General features: G+C 60.8%; 1 protein-coding gene across 3 annotated transcripts in view; it reads right to left on the bottom strand.

Annotated features, from left to right (window-relative positions):
• The window catches only part of DOCK1 (dedicator of cytokinesis 1), a 341,306-nt gene that overhangs the window by 286,207 nt on the left and 33,626 nt on the right, over positions 1 to 21,473 (bottom strand). For all 3 annotated transcript variants that reach the window (XM_028512883.2, XM_036027442.1, XM_036027443.1), the window contains exons 2-10: positions 21,002 to 21,085; positions 15,557 to 15,597; positions 13,322 to 13,377; positions 9,713 to 9,809; positions 7,185 to 7,333; positions 3,525 to 3,660; positions 2,502 to 2,659; positions 1,260 to 1,341; positions 696 to 831 (exon numbers count right to left, since the gene is read on the bottom strand). In XM_028512883.2, coding sequence (XP_028368684.1) covers positions 696 to 831; positions 1,260 to 1,341; positions 2,502 to 2,659; positions 3,525 to 3,660; positions 7,185 to 7,333; positions 9,713 to 9,809; positions 13,322 to 13,377; positions 15,557 to 15,597; positions 21,002 to 21,085 — 939 coding nt within the window. The remainder of the gene's footprint in view (positions 1 to 695; positions 832 to 1,259; positions 1,342 to 2,501; positions 2,660 to 3,524; positions 3,661 to 7,184; positions 7,334 to 9,712; positions 9,810 to 13,321; positions 13,378 to 15,556; positions 15,598 to 21,001; positions 21,086 to 21,473) is intronic.

Here is a 21,473-nt window from a genome sequence, read left to right as displayed (position 1 = left end):
CCGGTCATCCGAGACCCCGGCGGCGGACCGGAGAGGAAGAACTCTCCGCCCACCCACACTCACGCAAACCCCGAGGCCCGCACACAGGACCAGGGCGGGGCGAGGGCTGTGCCGTGAAACTCCCGGCTACCAGCAAACGCTGAGGGAGGGAGCAGCACCTCCCGGAAGGGTGGCCGCCAGTGACACCAGTGACACGGAGAGAGGTCAGCGAAGGAGAGCTTCTGGGGAGTGTCCGGCTCCCCTCCCCAGAGACAACTAACCGGCCCCTCCCTTCTCCTGGTTCGTCGTCCGACAACAGAGAAGCAGGGCCCAAGTATGGAGACCGAACTGCCCCGTATGTTGAGGAAACCGTGTCCTCCTCGGCCTGTGGGCCGCTCGGGGCAAATCCACTCCCAACCCAACCCGCCAGCAGGTCCAGAACGTGCCTGGCCATTGCCAAGGGCTGGCGTCCCTCCGGGCCGAGCGTGTCACTCAGGTCCACCCAGGAGAGGCGGCCGCTTGGAAACCCAACTTGCGATCAGCCCCCGAGACCCAGGCCGCCCCCCGAGCCACACCGGCAGTGGCCGCCACCCACAAGGGGCCCACAGACTTTTTCCTCTGCCACAGACACGCTGAGGAGTGGGAGACCCGGCAGCCGCCCGCTCCGGGGGAAGGTGCCGGCTGCAAACCCGCGAGGAAGAGGAGGCGTGGGTTACCGGCCACGCCGAACGGCCGCCGCAGGCCGGAGGTCAGCTTCCGAGTGTTGTTGTCCCGCAGCTCCATGCGGCCCACGCGCACGATCTGGCAGACGAAGCTGATCTTCTCCCTCTTCAGGTCTGTGCTCCCGAGGTCCTGGGGACACGTGTTTCCGGAAGTTAGTTTGGGGCGCCGTTATCACTCAGCGCAGGGTCAGCTGACCCGGGCAGCCGAGAGACACACACAGACTCGCTTCTCTGACCAGCTTTTAGCATTCTAGGGAGTCGTCCCCACGACAAAAAGGATTGGGCAGCAACAGTCAACGACCGTTAAGTGAGCTTAAGAAACAAACTTAAGGGATGCGTTCATGGGAACGCGGTCAGTCTTTGTCCTGGGGACCCTGCGGGAAGCCAGAGACCCAGGAGAATTCTGGGAAGGGTGTTACTACTGCTGAATGACCAGGCATCCCAGGGACCCACCCTCTCAAGCGGGAGGTGAGAGGTCAGGCGTGGGCAGAGGGGTCACTAGAAACCGCCACGAGAAAGGTGAGCGCGTCCATCAGCAGCGGCCCCGGGCGCACTTACGGTGAAAACGGCTCTCAGGTTGTGCAGCCTGTCTATGTCTTTGGGCAGTCCCGAGCTGGACCAGCGGACCAGGTAGTTCTCACTTGGGAGAGAAAGCAGAGGAAGTTCATGTTCCCGCTGTCACCGGACAGCGGAGGTGCGGCCACCCCGCTAGCAAGCGACCCCACCGGAGCCCACTGCCCGAGGGCAGAAACACCCACGCCGCCAGACGCAGCCGCCGCCACCCCGTGAACGGAGGAGACAGGCGGCCGCCCACCGGAGGCGGCATTCGAGGCGTGCCCGGGCACGGTCCTGGGAGGTTTCGATTCCGGGTGCCCAGGGCTGTAATTGCAGCGGAAGTATGTGAAAATGGCTTTTCAGCCGTGGTTGGTTTTAAGGCATATTTGTTGACCGTAGTGTAAAATTCACCCTTCGTGCCTTCGTCAAATAGACTGTGTGCCTCGAGGCCTGGCTCACCAAATATGACCTAAAAACACACACAGAGTCCAACGTCGAGAAGAAATAAAGTCCTAATCAAAAGTGAGAATGAAATTCACCCCTTCGTCCTGTCTCCCATCACGCACTCCCTTTTTCAATTCTGAGTAACACGAGTGCGGACGCTGGTGTCTTAGACACGTACCCCACACCCAACTGAAACCCTCGCCTTTCCAGAGGGGCAAAGAGAAAGTCCCTCTGAGGGACAGAAGCCAAACATGGGAAGGGGCCACCTCATCAGAAACGCCAGGGAGGACTGCCCACGGTTTACTGGACAGATATTCACTGCAGCCCGGACTCGGCAGGCACCGGGACATAGATATTGACTGCAGCCCGGACGCAGCGGACACGGGGACAGACACCGTACTCCTCAATGGTCTTGAAGAAACACTATTAGGTCAAAGGTCCAGAAGGACATTCACAGAGAACAGAAGTTCACAACAGCAAGTTTAAGGGAAGAGCGATGCTATTTGGGGATCCGGATACACAAAATCCGAGGAACGCAGGAAACACGGCATTGCTGCCATCCTCAGTGGCTACATCCTTAACACTCTGCCATCGGATGCCCTGGTACACGAGAAGGCTGACCCCGGCCCAGAGCCTGAGCGCCTGCCCCCACACTGTCCTGACACAGCACCGGCTCAGCTGCGTGGGGGGCATCCGGCCAGGGGACCCCCTTCCCCCCACCCCTCTGCAAAGGCTCTCTGCCGGAGTGAGACTTTGTGAGGGCTCCAAGAGGACAGGTAGCAGCTGGGGAATGTCCCTGACCTGATGAACTTGGACTCCACGGGGTCATACAGGGACATGAGCACTTCGGCATCCTCCCCGATTTTGCAGACCACGTTCTTGAGGTTGACGAACAGGGCGAGAGAAGGCGTGGCGGCAAACCGGGCCTGTCTGTTAATGTCCACGTTCTGCTTCTGAGACTGGGAGGAGAAGCACAGCAGAGAGTCGGCGTCAGCAACGCCCGCCGCCAGCCCTGGTTCCTGTAGCCCCCGCGGTCACCTGTCAGCACGACGCAGCAAAACCCACTCACGCGGTCACTTCCTTGTCCCCACTTCAAGGTCTCAAACCATACCTGCAGCTGACGGGAAATAAGGACACCTGTGCGACGGCCACGCCCACCCCCCCGGGGTGCACCGAGCATCGTCTGCAGGGCTCCACCGTGTCCACGGGTCCGACCCACAAACCGGCACGGTGGCTACACATGGAGCCGTCTGTTTAATGTTGGTTCTCCCAGGAGACTCACCGGCCCTCGGAGGACCCCTCGGTCTTCCTCCCCACTACGTCCCCACTGCCCGGCCCACAGCAGGTGCACAACACCTGCCGGACGCACAGACGGCCAGTCGGCCCCTCAATTTCTGAATGCCCACTCTGCACAAGACCCCACAGACGGCTACGGGGGGGGGGGGGGGACAAGACCAGGAAGACGTGTGCCCCGCCCTCGTCCAGCGGAGACGGCGTCACCCACCACTCGAGTCAAAGAGCACTCGCAGAATCGAGTGTCGTTGCCCAGGAGACGAGGACCCGAAGGCCACGCCACGAAACCTGCCTCCTGATGCACCCTGCACCCCTCGGGAGACGAAACACCATTGGGTCACCAGCGACAGTGTCCACGCCGGGCCCCGCGCCCTTTGTCCCCGGGCGGGTGCACCGCACGGCGGTGCCTGCACGGCCCCTTTTCCGGTGCCACTTCCGGGCGCCGCTGACGCCAGACTGGCGCCGAGCGCGGTGGCTGGGGACGCGCTCCAGGAAGTGAACGGCGCAGGGCACGTGGCCGGACGCGCTCACCTTCTCCTCCTGCAGCCTCTCCTCCACCTGCTTCGAGGCCACCTCGTGCGCTCTGAACAGGCTGATCGTGCTGGTCAGCTCCGGGTCCAGGATGTTCCCGTCTTCGTCCCTCACCACCAAGTCCAAGTCGAGGATTCTAGAACGACAAAAGTCCAGAACTCCAGGGGCCCGACCCAAGGGCCTTGAATGTTCAGGCACAACTTCAGCCCCAGCAACCGAGCGGAGGAAAACATCACAGGGAGTCGGGGTCACCCACGAACATGTAGGGGACCTAATTCTGCAAGGTCACTTTCTTTAACTGGAAACACATTCCCTTGGAATCTAAAAAAAAAAGTAACAGAAACCTCCACTGCCACAGTGCCTGTGCCTTACAGTGAGGAACTTCACGGATCTACAAAGTCCAGGTGAAGTGCGTGTTACTAATCACTGTGCAAACACTGTGAGTAGTTCAGAGACACTCGTGCTACGCATATTCTGGTAGGTTCCACCACACAGCTTTCCTTCCACCTGGGGGCAGTTCTAATCCCTGAATTGGCCCGTCAGAAAATTTTCAGTGAGGATGTTCTATCGTGTCTCAACACCAAACCTACGGAAGTCATCCACAGGAGCATGAGGCAACTTGCTGGCCGAATGGTTCAATGCAGCGGCCAACTGAACACGTGAGCGGCGTCTGGCCAATGAAGCGAACCCATCTCCGCCTGGAAACATCCTCTCCATTTCCCCTAACCCAACAAAATCGGTGATTTTTACCATAATTGTTATTTAAGGACAAACGAAGGCAATCACGTAAAGAACGGAAGCCAAGAGCTGGGCGACAGCTGTGGCCTGTCCGGTGTTCCTTCCAGTAAGACGGGAAGATCTGAACCACGGACGCCTTGCACTCTGCCATGGGGATTTTCTGCCTGCTGGCCACAACTCTACGGAAGCAGGACATTTTGATTTTTTTCTAACCCTACGACACAGGCAAGTCTGTCTAGAGAGAGGGAAGTGTCAAACGGAGAGGGCTTCCAGGAGGCAGTGACGGAGACGAACACTGACTTGGCAGCGGAGACCCCGTCCAGACGAGGCGCGAACACTCCAAAGGCCACCCCGTGCCGGGCAGGGGTCTGCGGCCGTGCCAGAAGGCTTCTCGTGGAGAGCTGCTGGCCCACGGCGCCGTGTGGAAGGCAACCACAGGAGCCTCTTTTTTTCCCTTGGATGTCTGTTAAGCACACTCACTGAGGGTGAAGCAGACCACATGGGGCCTGTGAGCAGCATGAGCGTGAACAGGCTTTTCTGAGCAAATGATCAGAGGCCTCTCGCCCTGCGTGAAAACAGCCTGCAATCATTGCAGGGTGCCCCACGAGGCACAGAAAGGCATTAAAAAGAAAGAAGAGCCCTTTAGGCTCTCGTTAACTGTCTTTGCAGCATGCTTCCCAGATATTACTGCTCATCGCAGCCCTGAACTGAGTGCGCCCCTGGGCAGTGAGTGCTGGTGTGGGCGGGGTGCATGCTAATGAGGGGGGAGGGGATCCGGCCTGGTGTGGGAGGAGCTACAGAGCACCTGGCTTAGGGCTGGCCAGACGGTCCTGGCCACTAACGCTGTCCGCACAGCACCAAGCACCCTGAGGAGCAGAGCCCCAGGCCATGGGCCCACGGGCTGTCCACAGCCTGCCACGTACATACTCAGGAGGAAACCTGAAGTCAGAGAATCATCTAGAAGAGCCCAGAGCCTGGATCCTGAGCCAGAGCCCTCTCAAGGCAGAACCCAGGCTCTTTCCGGAATGCCACAGGCAACACCACGGGAAGGGGCCTGTCCCGGGCCTGTCCCAGGTCAGCCCGTCCGGGGCCCTGTCTTCCTCATGCCAACCCTTCCCCGTGCCGTCCTGTGCCCGGAGGTGCCAGACCCAGAGGGAGCCTCCAGCGTCGGCGCATCTCAGCCGCGCACGACAGCCCAGTGCCACGAGAGGCCAAGCCCGTGGGGCAGCCCTTGAGAGGAAAGGAGGTGGACGTGCCCAGGAACGCACACGCAAACCTGGATGTGGGTTCTGTACGTGCGTGTTTCTAGAACAGTGGCCTCGGCTTGAATCAAGTGACTTTCCTCAAACGTCTCCCAGAAACCGTTTTACTCCCAGGCTCGCAGCACTGTGACTTTTTTACTTTGTGTCATTTTTTCTGAAGGAACTAGAAAGACGTGCAGAGCACCGGTCTACAGAGAAATGCCGGCACACACCTGGGTTCCGCGGGCAAGACGCTGTCTTATTAAGGACCGTGTCTCCCGTCAAAGCCGTGAATTATGTCTGGAAACACTTCCTCTCTGAAGCGGGCTGTTCCGGGACATAATGTCCTTTGGGGGCGTCCTGCAGCCAAATTAGCCAGGTGGCTCCTGAACCCAAGCTCAAAATGCAATACTCGCACAGAAAATAAAATCAAAGCCCCGAGAGCTGGGTTTCTTCAGGCAGCCGCCCGTGAAGTGGGTTTCACTGTGGCCTTCTCAAGCATGCTCTCCCCAGATCCCACGGACTTCTGGGAAAACAAACCAGAACCTGCTCCTGCAGCCTCCCTAGTCCAAAGACCACGTGAATGGAGTGAATAATGTGGCTTTTAGACACCTTTCACACCTGAAAGCACGAATCCCAGAAAACAAAAGGACATTCTACTTCTGGTGCTACAGGAAGGTTCTCCAGGTTACCGTGAGCAACGAGGGATGAACCGCCCCCTCCTGTCTGCGCGTGTGCACTGACAGGTAAAATCAGGGGCCGGGTAAAACCCGAGGCCTCCCCACCTGCTGCCTATTGTAGGGCAGCCCTGCCTCTGATGTCTGAGACTTCTGGCCAGGGGCCCAGGCAGTGGGAACCAGGTTTGTAGGAAGCGGGTCCCCCGGGGTCTGCCTTTTATCAGCTCTCCAAGCGATGGTGACACAGACCAGCATTGGGGACCCTCGGGACCAGATCACGTGTAAGGCTTCCTGCAGCTCTGGCCAACCAAAGCATCCTTCTTCCGTCTGAGGCCCCTCAGAATCAGGCTGCGGCAGCTCAGTTCTGCTCCGGATTGGACATCGGGAGCTTGTGGGGGGGGAAACCTGCAGCCCATGGCGGGGAGAACCTGCAGCCCGTGGCGGGAGGGAGCACACCACACCAAGGGCACCCCAGCACAGCTGGGAGGAGGCTGGCCAGAGGTGGGAGCTTATGCCCACACTCACTCTGTGGTTTGTGTGAGATTCCCCTCGGCGGGCTCTACGGCTGTCTGCCCAAGCTGGCATCGCTCTACCAGTGACACATTTAAAGGGAACCTCTGGTGGCCCTTTCAACTCCGAGCACCTGGGGACCCACAGAAAGAAATCAGGTGCCTGTTACTGCACCAGGTACCCCCATGCCTGGCCTCCGGGTCAAACCCTGCACAGAAAAACCCCTCCTTGCTGGGGACGTCGTCGTCGGGGGGACAGGCGCCCTGACCCCAGGTTCTTGAAGGGACGAACAGGTTTCTGCTGTGACTCAGAAAACTCCTGGTTTTCCAGATGCAACAGGAAATCCCTCATCCTTCTCAAAATGAAAATCACGCCGCCATCTGGATGCTGGAAGTGTGGTTTTTATGATAAAATATGTGAGCCTCCTCAAGGCCGACGCCGGTGTTGAGATACGGAACAGTTTAAGCGTGCAATCGCCTCTCAGGCAAACAAACCTGTTTCCGTAATCGATTTTGGCAGTGACCTTCTTCTTCAGCTCCTTGAGCTCGTCCTGCGGCAGGGTCCCCGACAGGATCTGCGAGCGCCACTCGATGAGGTCGTAGATCATGTGCCGCACGCTCTGGAACATCTCCCTGTTGCCTTGCTGCGGGGGGCGGGGGGCGGGGGGGGTACAGAGAGGCCGTGTCAGCGCTCGGGGCGCAAAACCGCACCGTGCACCTTGCTTCCACACACACACGCTTCACAGGACAGAGCGCAATGTGGGTCAGATAACACGTCCTACGGAATCCGGTTCCTACCAGACGCTGAGACGAAAAGGCTAAAAAGTAAAGGGTGATCCTCAGTATTGCCGCCTGCACACCGGACTGCGGACGGCTGAGTCCAGAGGACGACAATCCGGACCGAGAGTCTCAAAGCCAGCCCCACACTGGGGAGCCCGGCCCCAGAGGGGCGGCCGAGGACTCCCCTTCGGAATCGGTCAGAGCGTAAACACCTGGCCTACCCGGTCTCCGGGGTCCCGTACACACGGGGAAGCCGACCCTGGGGCCTCGCTGCCCCTGGCACTAGAGGACATGGCGGCCGACCCCGGCACACGGTGGGTCACGCAGCACAGGGGAGAGGCCCCTACTAGAAGCCAGACCTGAATCTCCCAGCTCCGGGCGTGTTGATGCTGATGCAAAGTTCACCCTTCGTACCACCTCCTACCTATTTCCGGGGTACTGACGATAAAAGGAAAAGCACCAATCGGTTTTGCAACTGCGAGAGGACAATCCACCAAGGAAACCAGGAACGACCCACAGGAAAAATGACCCATCAGTCCTTCCCGGGGAAAGAAATCTAGGTGAACACTGAGTTGGGGAATCCAGGTGAAAATTCTGAGCATATGGGCCCTATAAAAAATTAAAATGTGCTCACTCGCTGCTGCTTGTTACAATAATAAGGTCTCCTCTAAGGAGCGGAACCTCGCACCCCGCTGTGTGCGGTGTCCAACCTTCCTTCTGGGAATCGGGAAGGTTCTCCGCCACCCCGTGTCACAGACCACCCCAGCAGACTATTCCACACCCCACCGGCTCTTCTTTATGGCGTTACCCTCGTTTTTAATTAATTAAATGAAAATTAAATGGTGAAAACCAATGCCTTACTGAAAAACTATTTCCCCCTTACTAGTTCTCCTTGTCCATTTTCCTAAAGCCATCTCAAATATCTAAAACCCTCCACAGTTTACTAACTTGTCCCCAGCAACACGGTAGAGCAAAAACAAAACAAGAACAAGAACCGTCTATGAAAATAGCCTAAGCATTTCCCTCTGGCTGTGCACAGGCCCGGCCATGCAGGTGTGTAGAAGGCAAACAAGGGTTTTAAGGAGGGGACGAGGGGGTCGGCAGGAACGACCGTGTCAGGGCCACAGGCCGGAAACTGTGTCCGCTAACATCTCAGCGTCGGCTCCTGTTTGTGTTGCTGCCATATTTTTTTTTGTTTAAAAAAATTGCTAAGTCAAACACGAAACACCAACTGCAAAATTGCTCGGATTTACACCAAGCATTCATCGCTAACTTTACGCTTTTAGGTTTTTGAGAACGTTTGATGAACAATTACTGCAACTGCTTATTACTGCGCGTTTACAGGAAACCACTGTGTGGTTAGGAGCGGCGAGGGCCGCAGAGCAGCTGCCGGCTCCGCAGAGAGCTCTGTGTTCCGGAGCAGCCAAGGGAGCCAGCGGGCCGGCTGGCGCAGCCCGGCTCTCTTCGCTCTCTCGCTCGGACGACATTAGCATATGAGAAGAAATCAGCCGTTGGAATGGAAATGGGGGCTAACAAAGGGGAATCTTCTGCAAAGATGAGTTTATGCGCAAGGACAGGCCCCGAGGGAACGGGAGGAGGAAGAGGTCGCAGCCTCCGCCTCCCTGGAGGAATGCGACTTCCTCCCCAGGCAGCAGAGCCGGGCACCTGCACACAAGCCCCCCACCCCCACCCCGCCCCCGCCCCCGCCTCTGACCAGCACCCTTCAGTCACGACAGAAGGCCATGCGGTCTTTCTCAGACAACAAGGGGCCGCAGGTGCAGGCCAGCCATGGCCACCATAAATACACAAACAGGCCGTCTTCTACCGAACCCACCGATAAGCACCTACTTCAGTTTAAAGGCAGATTTGTGCTTTCAAGATCAAACTATAAACACGTTGAGGGCAGACCCGGGCTGCTGGCCTAGTCCCGTCTCTGAAGCCAAAGCGCTCCCTTTCGCACACCAGGAGGGAAAGGCCCACAGCCCTGCCCCTTATGGCCCCTCCATCGCTGTGTGCACACGGCCACACCTCAACTGACACAGCCAGTCAAAGGGCCCACAACACCCCCCCCCCCAGAGGCTGGGCAGAACACTGTGCGTGTGGCTTTGCCCTTTCTGAGCATCGCCGGTCCTGGAGGTCCGTCTGCTTCCGGGGCTCCCAGGGAGCGCAGAGCCCCTGCGGGGACAGTGAAGGCCCAGAAAGACCACCGCTGGCGTCCGCCCCGAACCACGCCCCGCTCTCACCACGTAGAGCTGCCTCCAGATGGCGGACCACTCGCGCAGCGTCGTGGTGACTTCCTGGATGAGTGGCAGGTCGCCCGGGATGACCGTCTCATGTTGCCTGGGGGGAAAGGGGGGGGAGGGCAGCTCAGTCCACGGGTGCGTGAACCTCTGCCACGTGCACCCTGTGAACCCCGCACCTGGGCCACGGAGTGCAGTGCTCCAGCTGGTGGAGAGAAAGCCCACGAATCGGACCGTCCCCTTGCACGGCACGCCTACATCTCTGGGAGTGAGAGGTGGTGCTTGTGTGAAGCCTGAGGACGTCCTGCATGGGCGCTGTCCCCCTCCGACGCCCAGCCACGGGGAAGGAGGCAAGGGACAGCCCACCAGAAGGCTCCAGAACGCCAAGGTCTGGGCAGTGGAAGGAAACGCCCTCCCTCGCATGTGCGCCCGCCTCTCGTACACGTGCCGCAAGTCACAACCAGCCCGCGGGCATCAGCGTGCAGGTCCGGGGGAGAGGCCTTCTGCATGCGTGTCACACGCAGGACTCGTTAGACGGTGATGCAGGGGCGGTCGCCCGTGACGGGCTCTGGGCGGAGCCGCGGCGCTCCAGCGCCCGCCGGAGCCCGTCTCATCCCCAACCCCGATCACGCTCCCCGTCCGTCTCTGCCCCGCAGGTCAGCCCTGGACTCGGCCTCCACTCGCTGCCCAGGTGGGCCTTGTATGTCATCAGATCCACCCGTTTCCTGGCCGTGCTCTGGGCTGGGCGGTGCCCCACGCAGGAGTCCCAACCCTGGACTGAATCTGTGTGGCTTGGGATGGGGGACCACCAGGCCCCAGAGGTCCTGAAGAGACCCCCCCATGTCCTGAACAGACAAAGACTCCAATCAGCACAGGGTGGGGAGGAGGCCCCACCCACAGAGCCTGATTTGTGCAGGGCAGGGCCCTGCATTTGGGCGGAACCCCGACTTCAGCTGAGCACCAGGGTTCAGGCCTGCAAAGGCTCCCTGAGGGTGGGGGGCCCCCGGAGGGAGAAATGACGGGGTCCCGGAGACAAAGTCCGTCTGCGGAGGGGTCTGGGCACAAGTCCTGCGGGAGCAGGAGGGGCCCAGTGCCTGAGGGAGGGGTGCATACGAGAGCAGCCCCCCCCGCAAAATGGTACTTAGGAATTAACCTGGGCCGGGGCGTCTTCAGCGCCCGTGACGAGACGTGACTGCTGACATGGCCCTGCCCGGTCTGCGTCCACATGTCCCTGCAGGGATGCCGACGGAACTGTGGCTCGTGACACCCTGCGGGGCCCCTCACCAAGTCTCAGGGGGGTTTCTCCCCACTCTCGGGGCGAGTACAGTCCTCAGCATGGGGGGGCGGGGGGGCTCTCATCTCACGGATCCTGCGCCCCACGCTGAGTGCGGCAGCTCTTCCCACCGGCTCTTCGGACTCAGGCCGGGTCTCAGCACACGGAGGGGCCCTCCCTGCAAGTGCCGCGTCCTGTTCTCAGGGCCACGGCCTCCTCCCCTTCTCCCTCCTGGTCGGCCCACTCTGTCCCTTGGCCTGAGGTGTCAGCCGGCTCTCACGTGTCTAATCCGGCTGTGCTGTGTTATCTCCGTGACGACCTTGTTACCTGTGGGGGCTGGCGGTGCCCAGACCCAGCCACACCTGCCACACAGGGCCTTAGACAAGACCGAGGGGAAGGGCGTCCGGCGGGGCGCCCGGGAGAATGCATGAGGTGTCGTGCTCCGCCCACGGCAGGACGGTGACTCATGTTAGTCACCTGGCTCTGCGTGAGGGGCTAGACCTCGGGGACAGTAGGCGCTGGAGGTCCTCCTCTGAGTGTCCCCTACAGAGCGGGCACAGCTGGCGTTCTGAGAACCACAGAGGCCGTCTCAAAGGCAGGGGCGCCGGAGGAAGAGCCGAGGAGGGCAGGCTGAGAGCAGCGGGCCCAGGGACCCCGAGGGGCGGCGGCAGACACGGGGCAAGAAAGTGTCACACAAACAGAGAGCTTTGAGGGACGGGGAGCCACAGTGTTGGGCGGTGCAGGAAAGCTCCAGAGGACGAGGACCGAGGAGACACCTCAGGTCTGGGAAGTGGGCTGCACTGGTGCCCGAGTCAGCACAGGGAAGGGGACAGGTGGGAACCGCCGTGTTACTGGGGGAAGAGGTGAGGGAACAGGTGGTGACAGTTAACGATCTGGGCTGTCTGAGAGCCGACAAGGCCAGTGTACGGAGCGCAGAAGAGCCCACGGGAGACACAGGATGCCGACTTTGACCTTGGAGAGCAAGGAGGCGGGTGGGGTGGGACGCAAGCCTGGCCCCCGCTGGAACGGAAGGAGGACAGGAAGGCGGACAGAGGGAAGGGGGAGGGAGGAGACAGGCAGGTGGTCTGGGCTGGGGGAGCCGCAGCAGGAGTGCAGGGCCAGGTAGACAGTGCCGGGTGCAGGGCCAGGCTTCCGAGCGGTTCCTAAGCCGTTCGTTCCCCACCCCCCCCCCACCGAGCTCCACCCGTGGCCCCCGCTGGGATCTGACACCAGACCGGGGACGGGAACGAGGCGTCTCTGTCTGTGTGTGCCTGTCCGTCGGTCTGGCCGGGGGGGACTCTCCTTACTGAGAATTACAGGGGTCTCTTGTTCACTTCACCACCATGCACCATCATCGTCCTGTTTCCCCACACTCCTCGGTCACCGTCCAAGCGCTCTTTAAGAGAGCTGGTCACCCACAGCCAGACCCCCACAGTGACGCGAACAGAGGTCGATGTCACCACACTGAGCGCGCCCCTTCTCCAGTCACGTCCGCAGCAGGGCGGGGGCTCCGAAGCGGCCCTCTGCGTCTTCCCCTGGCGCGACGTTGCACACAGAACGATTCATCTGTGGAAACAGTGCCACGCAGCAGGCCACGCCACGGGCGCCTCGCCGTCACGCTCTCCGTGGGAAGGGGGTATCGTGGAGCTCCAAACCAGGAGTGGCTACTCCCCGGCTCACGTGGGACGTGCCACACCCAGAAAGGCGGCTTTGCACTCAGCCAGAGGGATGTCACCGTGCCGTGGCCACACGACTAGTGACTTTACGACTCACATATTTAACCGAGTGCGAAGCCGTGGCTGAGACATACAAGGACCCGGTCCGCACCTGGCTCTTCACCTGCCCCTCCTGCCCAGTGGGTCCCTGCTCTGCCAGTGGCCTTTTAATCACCTTACCCATCACTTCCAGGGCTGCGAAGAAACGGGCATCACAACTGGACAAGATAGGAAGTGTGCACGGCCCGAGTGGACACCCGCCGTGCACGCTAAACTACCACAAAGTCTCCCAGAAGAGGGTTCCCAGCGGGGGGTGGGGTAGTGGGGGGTGCTGCAGCCTCTGCCACGTGGGGCTGCTCCCCAAGCACGCACAGGGCCCTGGGGCGCTTCCCGAAACTGACGGCAGGTCCAGGGCAAGGGCTGCAGGAGAGCAGACCTGAGACCCTGCGGAGGCTCGAAGCCGGGCTGCACACGACCCTGAGTCCCCGCTTCTCTCCCCAGTCCCGGTCACACATGTGCGTGGGCGGCTCACGCCCACTCTCCACCCCCAGCGGGGCCCTGCCCGCGGAAGGGCCACAAGGCCGCACGCCCCACTCTCCCTTGAAACCCCGAGACCAGACTCACCCTTTTCCTTCGACAATGGCTTCCTTCAGGTGAATATACGAAGCAGGAAATATGCCCTTCGGGGAGGAAACAGAAAACAGTTTTTACGATCAACGTGCACAGCGCTGGCTGACCCATCGGCCGCCCCAAAAGGCGCGGGAGGGGTGGCTGGCTCTGCACTAATTCCTCAGGCCCTCTGCTGAGCCTCACACACGACAACGACCCGAGAAAACAAGCACGAAAGGTGGCGACTCCATGGGCCTGTGTTCCAGAGAGGCCGCTGGCGTCTCAGGAAGGAACAGAGGCAGCCCGTCTGCAAAGGACACAGTTCTGGGGGACCCTCCTGCACCTTCCCCACAGGCCACGCCTCATTTTCACTGCGGGCCCGGACGCAGGCAGAGCAGGGGCCATGGGTGCCTGCACTCATGGTGGACGATGGTCTCTGACCATCCCCGCCCTCGAAATGCTCAGACCGCCACCAAGATCATCAGTTCGCACTACTGACTGACCACCGCGTGTCAGTGACCACTTACCTGACCACCACCCCCCAAGACTTTCACAATAGTCTGCGAACCGAGGGCCTATCTGATAAAATGCAGAAATGGGTGTATTTCACCCGATCCGTACCACCCCGGTGTTCGTGCCATGGACACACAGGCCCGACTGCATGGAGCCTGGAGACAGCCCCACCGGGACGCCCAGGGCTGGGCACAGCCCGCACCGAGCCAGGAGCCGCACCGGGCGTGCCAGACCTGCTCCCTGACCAGACGAGGCTGCAGGCCCTGCTCCCTGACCAGACGAGGCTGTCCGGTCCTGGCAGGAGGCAGAGCCGAGCAAGCACCCAGAAGGCAAGGGCTCGCCGGCCGGGGGTGGCTCCCTGCGTGCGATCCCAGGTGCGCAGCCGAAACGCTTTCGGCAGCACCGGTGGCTCTGACACGCCTGCTGTGGCAACAGGCGCTCCTGCCTGGGCTCCCCAGCATCCGGCCCCCACACATCCACGCAGGCCACCCAGGAAACCACAGCACATTTATCGTGCTGGGGAAGGACTCGGCCCCATGATGCCGGACCCACCGGCCTACGGGAGGGACATCTCACAGACGGAGAAACAGCACAGGGAAGGCAGGAGTGGGGTGGAAAGACAGAGGCAGAGGAGCAAAGACGGTGGTGGTCCAAGGCAGTCCACGGCCCAAGGTCTTTATTAACAAAGACCGAACGTGGGGCCGCAGCTGCAGGGCAGCTCTCTTAGTCATAAAAGGGGCCACCGACGTGGGCTGCAGCTTCCCCGGGCGACTGTCCCACCATCCAGCCAGCTCCAAACAGACCTTGATCACACCTCACGGCCCCAGGCCACTGGATGCAGAGACTGGCTGCCCAGCCTGGGGCTGGCAGGGTGGGTGGGGTGTCCCTGCTGAGCCCCCAACTTCAGAAGCCTCAGTTACAGGCTCAGGACCCCAGGAGGGGCCCAGCCCACCAGGGAGGTGAGGAAAGGCAAAGCTCAGAAACAGGAGTAAAACGAGCCCTCTGTCCGGCACAGTTAGATGTGAAACGTGGACAGGGTGGCGTGGACAGCCTAACCACAGCTGAGAGTGGACATTCCTTCTAGATCACAAAGGGAAAGCGAGGAGCCATCATTAGGTGGGTGGCGCTGAGGAGGGAAAAGCCACAGCAGAACTGTGCCCGGGAGTGCCCGCCACAGCGACCGGGGTGTAATTGTGGGTCTCAGCCCGCCAAGAGCCCGGGTGAGCGCAGCCCCTCCCTCCACGAGCCGGGGTCGGCAGCGTAAAAATAGCCACGGGCGAGAGGCAAAGGAGCGTGTGTGAGCTCACAAGGCTGCACGTTTATCGCCCAGGAGAACGGAAGACAGAACATCGTGACCGGTCTGCCGGTGTTGGTGTTTGCTCTCCGCGGTCACGGCACCCCCGCGGTTCGCCTGTGCATCCTGCACCTCAGTGGGCGGGAACGTCCACCAGGAAAGGAAGGGGTCCCACCGTCCCCCTGCACAGGGGGACCACCTATCACAGCCCGGTGGCTTCCCCCTGCCCCCCGGAAACACAGCGGCAACTGCTGCGTCCCCACACCGTGCCGAAGAAAGCAGTGCGGGGCAGTCCACACTGCAGCCCACGCACGGTCTAAACTCAGAGAGAGAGATAAGTAAGGAGAGCGCGTAGGCACAAACGAGATGGAATCGATTTCCTCTCACGGGGTGATTTACGAAGAGACGGGCGCTGGGTGTAATAATAAAAAAGAACGACTTACCTTCTTAGACTTTTTCCTTAAGGTGTAGCCGCGGTACCACCCTGGACAAACACAAAGGGGACACGGTTAGGACAAGGAGACATCGGAGGGTCTGAACAGCACCTTCGTGTGGGACCCTAGGGGGTCCGTCTGTCACCAGCAATCAATGCTCCTAACGCTGTGGCATAGACTGGGGGGGGGGGGTGCGGGGTCTTGCAGAGGTCACCTCAAGGCTGTACCTGAGGCCTGGCTAGCGGCCTGGACAGACAGACGCCAGCTCCTTCACCTCCGTCGGCCGCACGTGGCCTCGAAGGCGTCACTTTAAAGTTAAGAAGCACAAGTCTGAGGGGAGGAGTGTCCCTTGCCCACTGGGCCCCGAGCTGGCTCCTGTCTCTCCCTCTGTCTGACGTGGACTGGGGTCACCGCCAAGCGCAAACACCAGCATCCTCAGTTCATCCAGGGCTGCCCCGAGACAGAAATCCTACTGAGAGCCAACGTCCTCCCTCTTCAGGGCAGGAAGCAGCGGTCAGGACCATGGGCCCACCTCCCGCCTTGGGGTCTGGCTCAGACTCGACGCCCCATTCCGTCCCCATGGGGATGGAGGGAGGAGGGAGGGTGGAGGGAGGACAGAGGGCCGGACCGACGGCCACAGCCGCTGGCAGGAACGCCATGCTGGAGGGAAGAGTCCCCGCAAACGACAGACCGGCCAAACTCGACCGCACCCCAGCCCCCCCACCCCCGCAGGCACGAGGGCAGACACTGCCCCTGCAAATGGCCACATGTCCACTGCTGGTGACGGCCTCCCGGCGACGCCACCACGGCGCGACGTCTGTGGACGTTTCCTCACCCCAAACCCTCTGGAGTCACTGTGGGACGCCTCCCTGGGAGACAGGCACCCAGAGCTCGGTCCCACCCCAGCCCGGCCCGCAGGGGCAGCAGGCCAGGCCCGGGGACCTCCGCCAGCACGTGCCACACGCAGGCTGGGCGGCTCCCGCGAGCCGGCAGACACCGTGTCTTCGCAGAGCGCCCGGAAGTCAGCCTCAGAAGCCAGGGCGTCCGTCTGAGCTAGCTCTGGAGCGGGGCCCGGGCAAACGCGGCGGCCAGGGCGGGACCCCGCCGAAGAAGCACCCGTTTTCACGGCCGGGGGTGGGGACGCCAGAGAGGGCCGGGGCTCAGGAGAGCAAGGTCCTCCGGCGTGATCGAGCAGAGAGATGCCGTGAGTGCCCGGCACAGGGTGCGCAGACGCCCAGGCGCCTTGCCAAGGACTGGGGGAGACCTCAAGATGACCAGCTGAAGCCAGGTCACTCCCCTGACAAGGGCACCCGAGAGAGGGCCTGGGGGCACAGTGGGCAAGGCGGGTGCAAACGGCCGGGTTGCAGCCGCACGGCTGGACGGTTGTCTCCGGGGCGCTGCACCGCCCCGAGTCAGCACCCTCGAGGGCGGTATTCGCAGGCCGAGACAAGCAGCCGGGGGCCCGGGGACGGGAGGGGGTCAGTACACTCAGGGGTCCGAAGCCCCGTGTACTCGGCGTCAGGGGCTGCCCACCCCCCTGCCGCTGCGGGGCCTCTTCTGCACTGTCAGTACCGGTGCGTCCTTCCTGCTCTGAGCCTGACGCGGGGTCAGCGTCCCGATTACGTAAGGAGACACTGCCAAGTGACAGGAGAAAGAGGGAACCGAGTGAAATACAGGCCAAGCTTACACACGGGGCCGAGAGGGGGAAACCGGAAAGGCTCACCCACACACACACACACATATGTATTCAGAGAGGCTTGCACGTCCCGACAGCCGGAGACGTGAACACTTAAAACCCCACGATCAGCCCAGGCCGGGGACGGGGGGGCTCCGCAGGTTGGGGTGCTGTCCCACACACCCGAGGGCTGCGGTCAGGGTGCCTGCAGGAGGCAGCCGATCGATGGACATTTCTCTCTCACATCCCCGTTTCCCACTCTCTCCCCCCACCCCCCTTCCTCTCCCTCTAAGACCAGTAGAACGTGTCCTCGGGCGAGGATTAAAACAATCGAAACATCAGGAAAGAGCATGAGAACCGCAACGATGAGAGCAGCAGAGAGTGGGACTTAGTAGGATGTGGGTCGCCCCCGGGCACTGTGGGTGGAAGTGGAAACCACGGCAACGCGTGTGGGAGCGGCCGTCCCCACGGATCCGAAGTTCATGTCCTGATGCCCCCCCGACCAGCAACCCCCTCCTGGGAATGCACCCCAAAGCCCCGAGTACCCCCACCCGCGCACGGCGGGATGGACACGGGGGGCCACGGCTGTGTGGTCCCGCGGGGGCAGGAAGAGGAGGCACGGGAGTGCCCGCGGTGGGGGGGACGTCAGGGAGACGTGGGGGGTGCCCACGGAGCAGAGAGCGCCCGGGGCGAGCCACGCAGAGACAGCGGGGTTTGGAGTACAGCTCGGAGACACGAATCACAGACAGAGGGGGAGCAAGGACCACACTGACATTCACGAAAACCAGATGCGCACCAGCCGGAGAGAGAGCCCACGAACACACACACAACCCACTCCGAACGCAGCAGCGGGGCTTCCTAGGGGGAGGGGAGGGGAGGGGACAGGAGGGGAGAGCAGCGAGCCGGCTCTGGGCTATCTTTTCTTTCCCTCGTGCTGGCAGGCGGCAGTCTCCCTCCTAACGGCCCTCCTCGGCAGAAGGACCCGTCGATGGGTGGCCTCCCCAGGACTCTGCACGCACATCACCCCTTCGGCCAACCGAGCCCGCACTGCGTGTGCCCGGCGCCGCCCCGGGCAGGGCAAACCCGCAGGCCGGTCCGACCCGACTGCCACCCTGCAGGGCTCACACGCTGGGAGGCTCCCTGCGACACGCAGGAGGCACAGCACGACCCCGGCTGCAGGGCAGAGACTGCGGTTTAATCAAAACAGTAATTTCCTGATCTCCGAGTAGGGCCTGTGCTCTCTCCCTCGGGCACGGCGGCCAGGCGCACCAGGGCCACCGAAGATCACTGCGCAAACATCTGGGGACCTGGGTCGGCCTGACCTCGGCCCCCGCAAAGGCAGGGCATGCGCGCCCTCAGCGGCCCCTCACGCCCCTCCCCGCCGCACAGCAACCGAGCCTCCGGCAGCAGCCCCAGACAGACACATTACCCGTCCCCGGAGGGCAAATTTGCTTTCTGAATCTTACTGTCAAGAGCGAGCCCCTAGAAATGGTATATTCTCTGGTGCAACCTCCGCTACATCCTGCGAAGGATCACGCAGAAAAAGAAAATCAAATTTGACAGACAGAAATAAATTCTCATAGAGGAAAAGTGGGAGGGGGTAGGGGCAAAGAGGAAAGAAGAAAATGCCAAACTCTAATACAGTATATGAAATCTACTTTTTCTTTTTCTTTTATTATTTCACTTTTTATTCATTATCCTACTACAGTCATCCCAAGTTGTCCCCTTTGCCCCCCTCCACCCAGCACCCCTCACTCCCTCTGGCAACCCCCCCACTTTCTTCATGTCCATCAATCCGTGAACTTGAAATAGAATAAAAGCAGAAATAGCAGAAAAACAATTATTCCATCTATATTTGATGGTAATTAAATCACAAAGTCTCCCAAAGTCCAAACTGGTCCCCCAGACCCACATCTCTGACCTGGTTCTGAGTCAAACCAAAAGACGGTTTCCAAACCAGCGGATTTCATTTGTCGTCAAAGCCTTTACAGAGAGGGGAGCATTTTAAACAGAAGTTGGGAGACCGACTGGCCCAGCGAATCGGGGCTCACTGAAGGGTCCTTTCTCAGGGTGCCGGCCAGAAAGTCAACCGCCTGCTCTCCGGGTTCTCTCTCTGCGGGTTAGACACGTGACAGAGGTCACTGCCAGCCCGAGGGTCCCACGGCTTCGACAAGGGCATTCTTGTTCGACAGCGAGGGGCGGAGAAGGACAAGATGTCGCAGGCCCTACTCACCCAGGCCGCACAGGACATGTTATCTGTGCAGAAATGACGTCACCGCCCCGCGTTGACTAACCAGGATCCCAGCGCAGGCTGACCCCGGGGCAGAAATAAAGAAGGGGGAGGAGCATTTTCCCCTTCGGATCAGGGACTGAGATGAGAGGTTGGACCCTTGACCCCCACTAACTTCTCTCTGTCTCCTCTCAGCCACTGGCCAGACACAGTGAGACCGGATGAGGCCGCCGGCCCGTCCGCTCCAAACTAAAGACCAGCGTAAGGCACTGGCCGCCCTCCTCACCCGCTCCCGGCTGGGCTCTGTGGGGCCCCCCACGGAAGCCTTGTTCTGTTTCCAGTAGGACTTTTGTAGGGTGAGGGGGGCTCGTGGAGTAGCAAGTCAGCGCGGGTCCCAGGGGGAACGAGGGACATGAACGTGGGTGTGTGGCCAGGGCGGCACCTGTCACTGGCATCTGGGAGGACACCGGGGCCAGTCGGAGCTGGCCCCCAGCAGGAAGGCAGAACGCAGCTTCCGCAGGTGCCGAGTGGATCTCAAGGACGGAGTCTGAGGTTCGGCGCGGTGCCGGACACGGGGCACCTGTCAGTCCTTCGGTCCTCCCCACCCCCTCCTCCCACTTGGCAGGGTCGGGCTAAACCCCATCTGAAAGCACTTTCGTTGTTGTAATCATCGATTCTCATGGCTTCCTCTTATTCCCAGGCTGCACAGGCGTCCACCCTCCGGGCAGGAAGTCAAGCCACCGACGCCAAAACTCTGCCGCACACAACTCCTGGACGGGACGGGCAGAGGGTAAACCCCAAGGCTGTCGCTGCGTCTCCTCTGCGGCAACCTCCGGGGAAGCGCCCGCTACAGGGCGGCCCGTTCGCACGGCCCGCAAAACGGCAACGGGAAAAGCGGCCGGCTGGGCGCCAAGGACGCCGGGAAGCCACCTCCGCAACTGTGGGCTTGCCTGGACAACTGTAACAGCTGCTTCCCTGCCGCACGTCCCACAGGGCGGGGCCGGCTCTGCTCCCTCCTAGGAAAGTGGGGCCACCGATGGAAAAGAGGCAAGGAAGCGAGAACTGGCGATTCGGGGTCCTCCGAGGGTGTTATTAACAAACCGAAGTGACAGGACGAAAGGTCTCACCATTCCCATCACACCCCCTCGAAACAGTGACTTCTACCAAAATATCTGAAATGTGCTTTTAAATTTTTTTTCCAAGGAGTCGGTTATTCACAGTCAGGGTTTACACACATTTGCAAAAAAGGAACCCATGAGTTGTTGTTTTTCTATAATGAAAACAGCTTTTCCAACAGAAAGTTTTAAAGGCTAAGAAAATGAATTTTTGGCTTGCAGCTCACCTTAACAAAGCCTTCGTGGAATAACGGACAGCTTCCCCGCTGTCCTCGCGGAAAAGGGCCTCCATCGCCCAAGAGGACCCCTCACAGCAGAAAGGCACATGCGTGTGCACGCTCCCTTGACCACGTAACGCCCTGCCCACTGGGCAGGGAAGGAGCACGCTAACTGCCCAGAACCACCAGGGAAAAGACACCGAAATGCCTACGCACCTTCGTACGTCTCCAGGATGTGCACGGTGTCCCCGATCTGCAGCGAGAGTTCGTCCACTCCCCGGGCGTCGTAGTTGTAAAAAGCTGCGAGGGCGAGAGAGAAGGGGGCGGGAGAAGTCAGTGGGGGGGAGGGGGGAGCGGTGCCTGCCCCCACTGCCCATGTCGGCCTGTTTCTGACGTTAAAATGCACTGTCTGTGCCCGGGTCTTCTTCTCTGACGCTCACAGAAGTGGCCTTTTCTCTCAGGAGACACGTGTAAAGGGTCACCATTTACACAGAAGACGTCTGTAGCTACGCACGAGACCGGACGACCACAGGTGGTTTTTTTCATCGTGGAGAAGGACACGGGACGGGGGTCTGCCTCTGAACCATCTTTAAACGCACGATCCAGTGGCAGTCGGCACATCTGAATGCTGTGCTCCCGGCACCGCGGTCCCCTTCCAAGGCCTCTCCGTCCCTCCGAACAGAAAGCC

Source organism: Phyllostomus discolor, chromosome 5 (assembly GCF_004126475.2).
Source record: "Phyllostomus discolor isolate MPI-MPIP mPhyDis1 chromosome 5, mPhyDis1.pri.v3, whole genome shotgun sequence".
Taxonomy (NCBI): Eukaryota; Metazoa; Chordata; class Mammalia; order Chiroptera; family Phyllostomidae; genus Phyllostomus; species Phyllostomus discolor.
The sequence above is the reverse complement of the archived record's forward strand: the minus strand, read 5'-3'. Positions and strand labels throughout refer to the sequence as shown.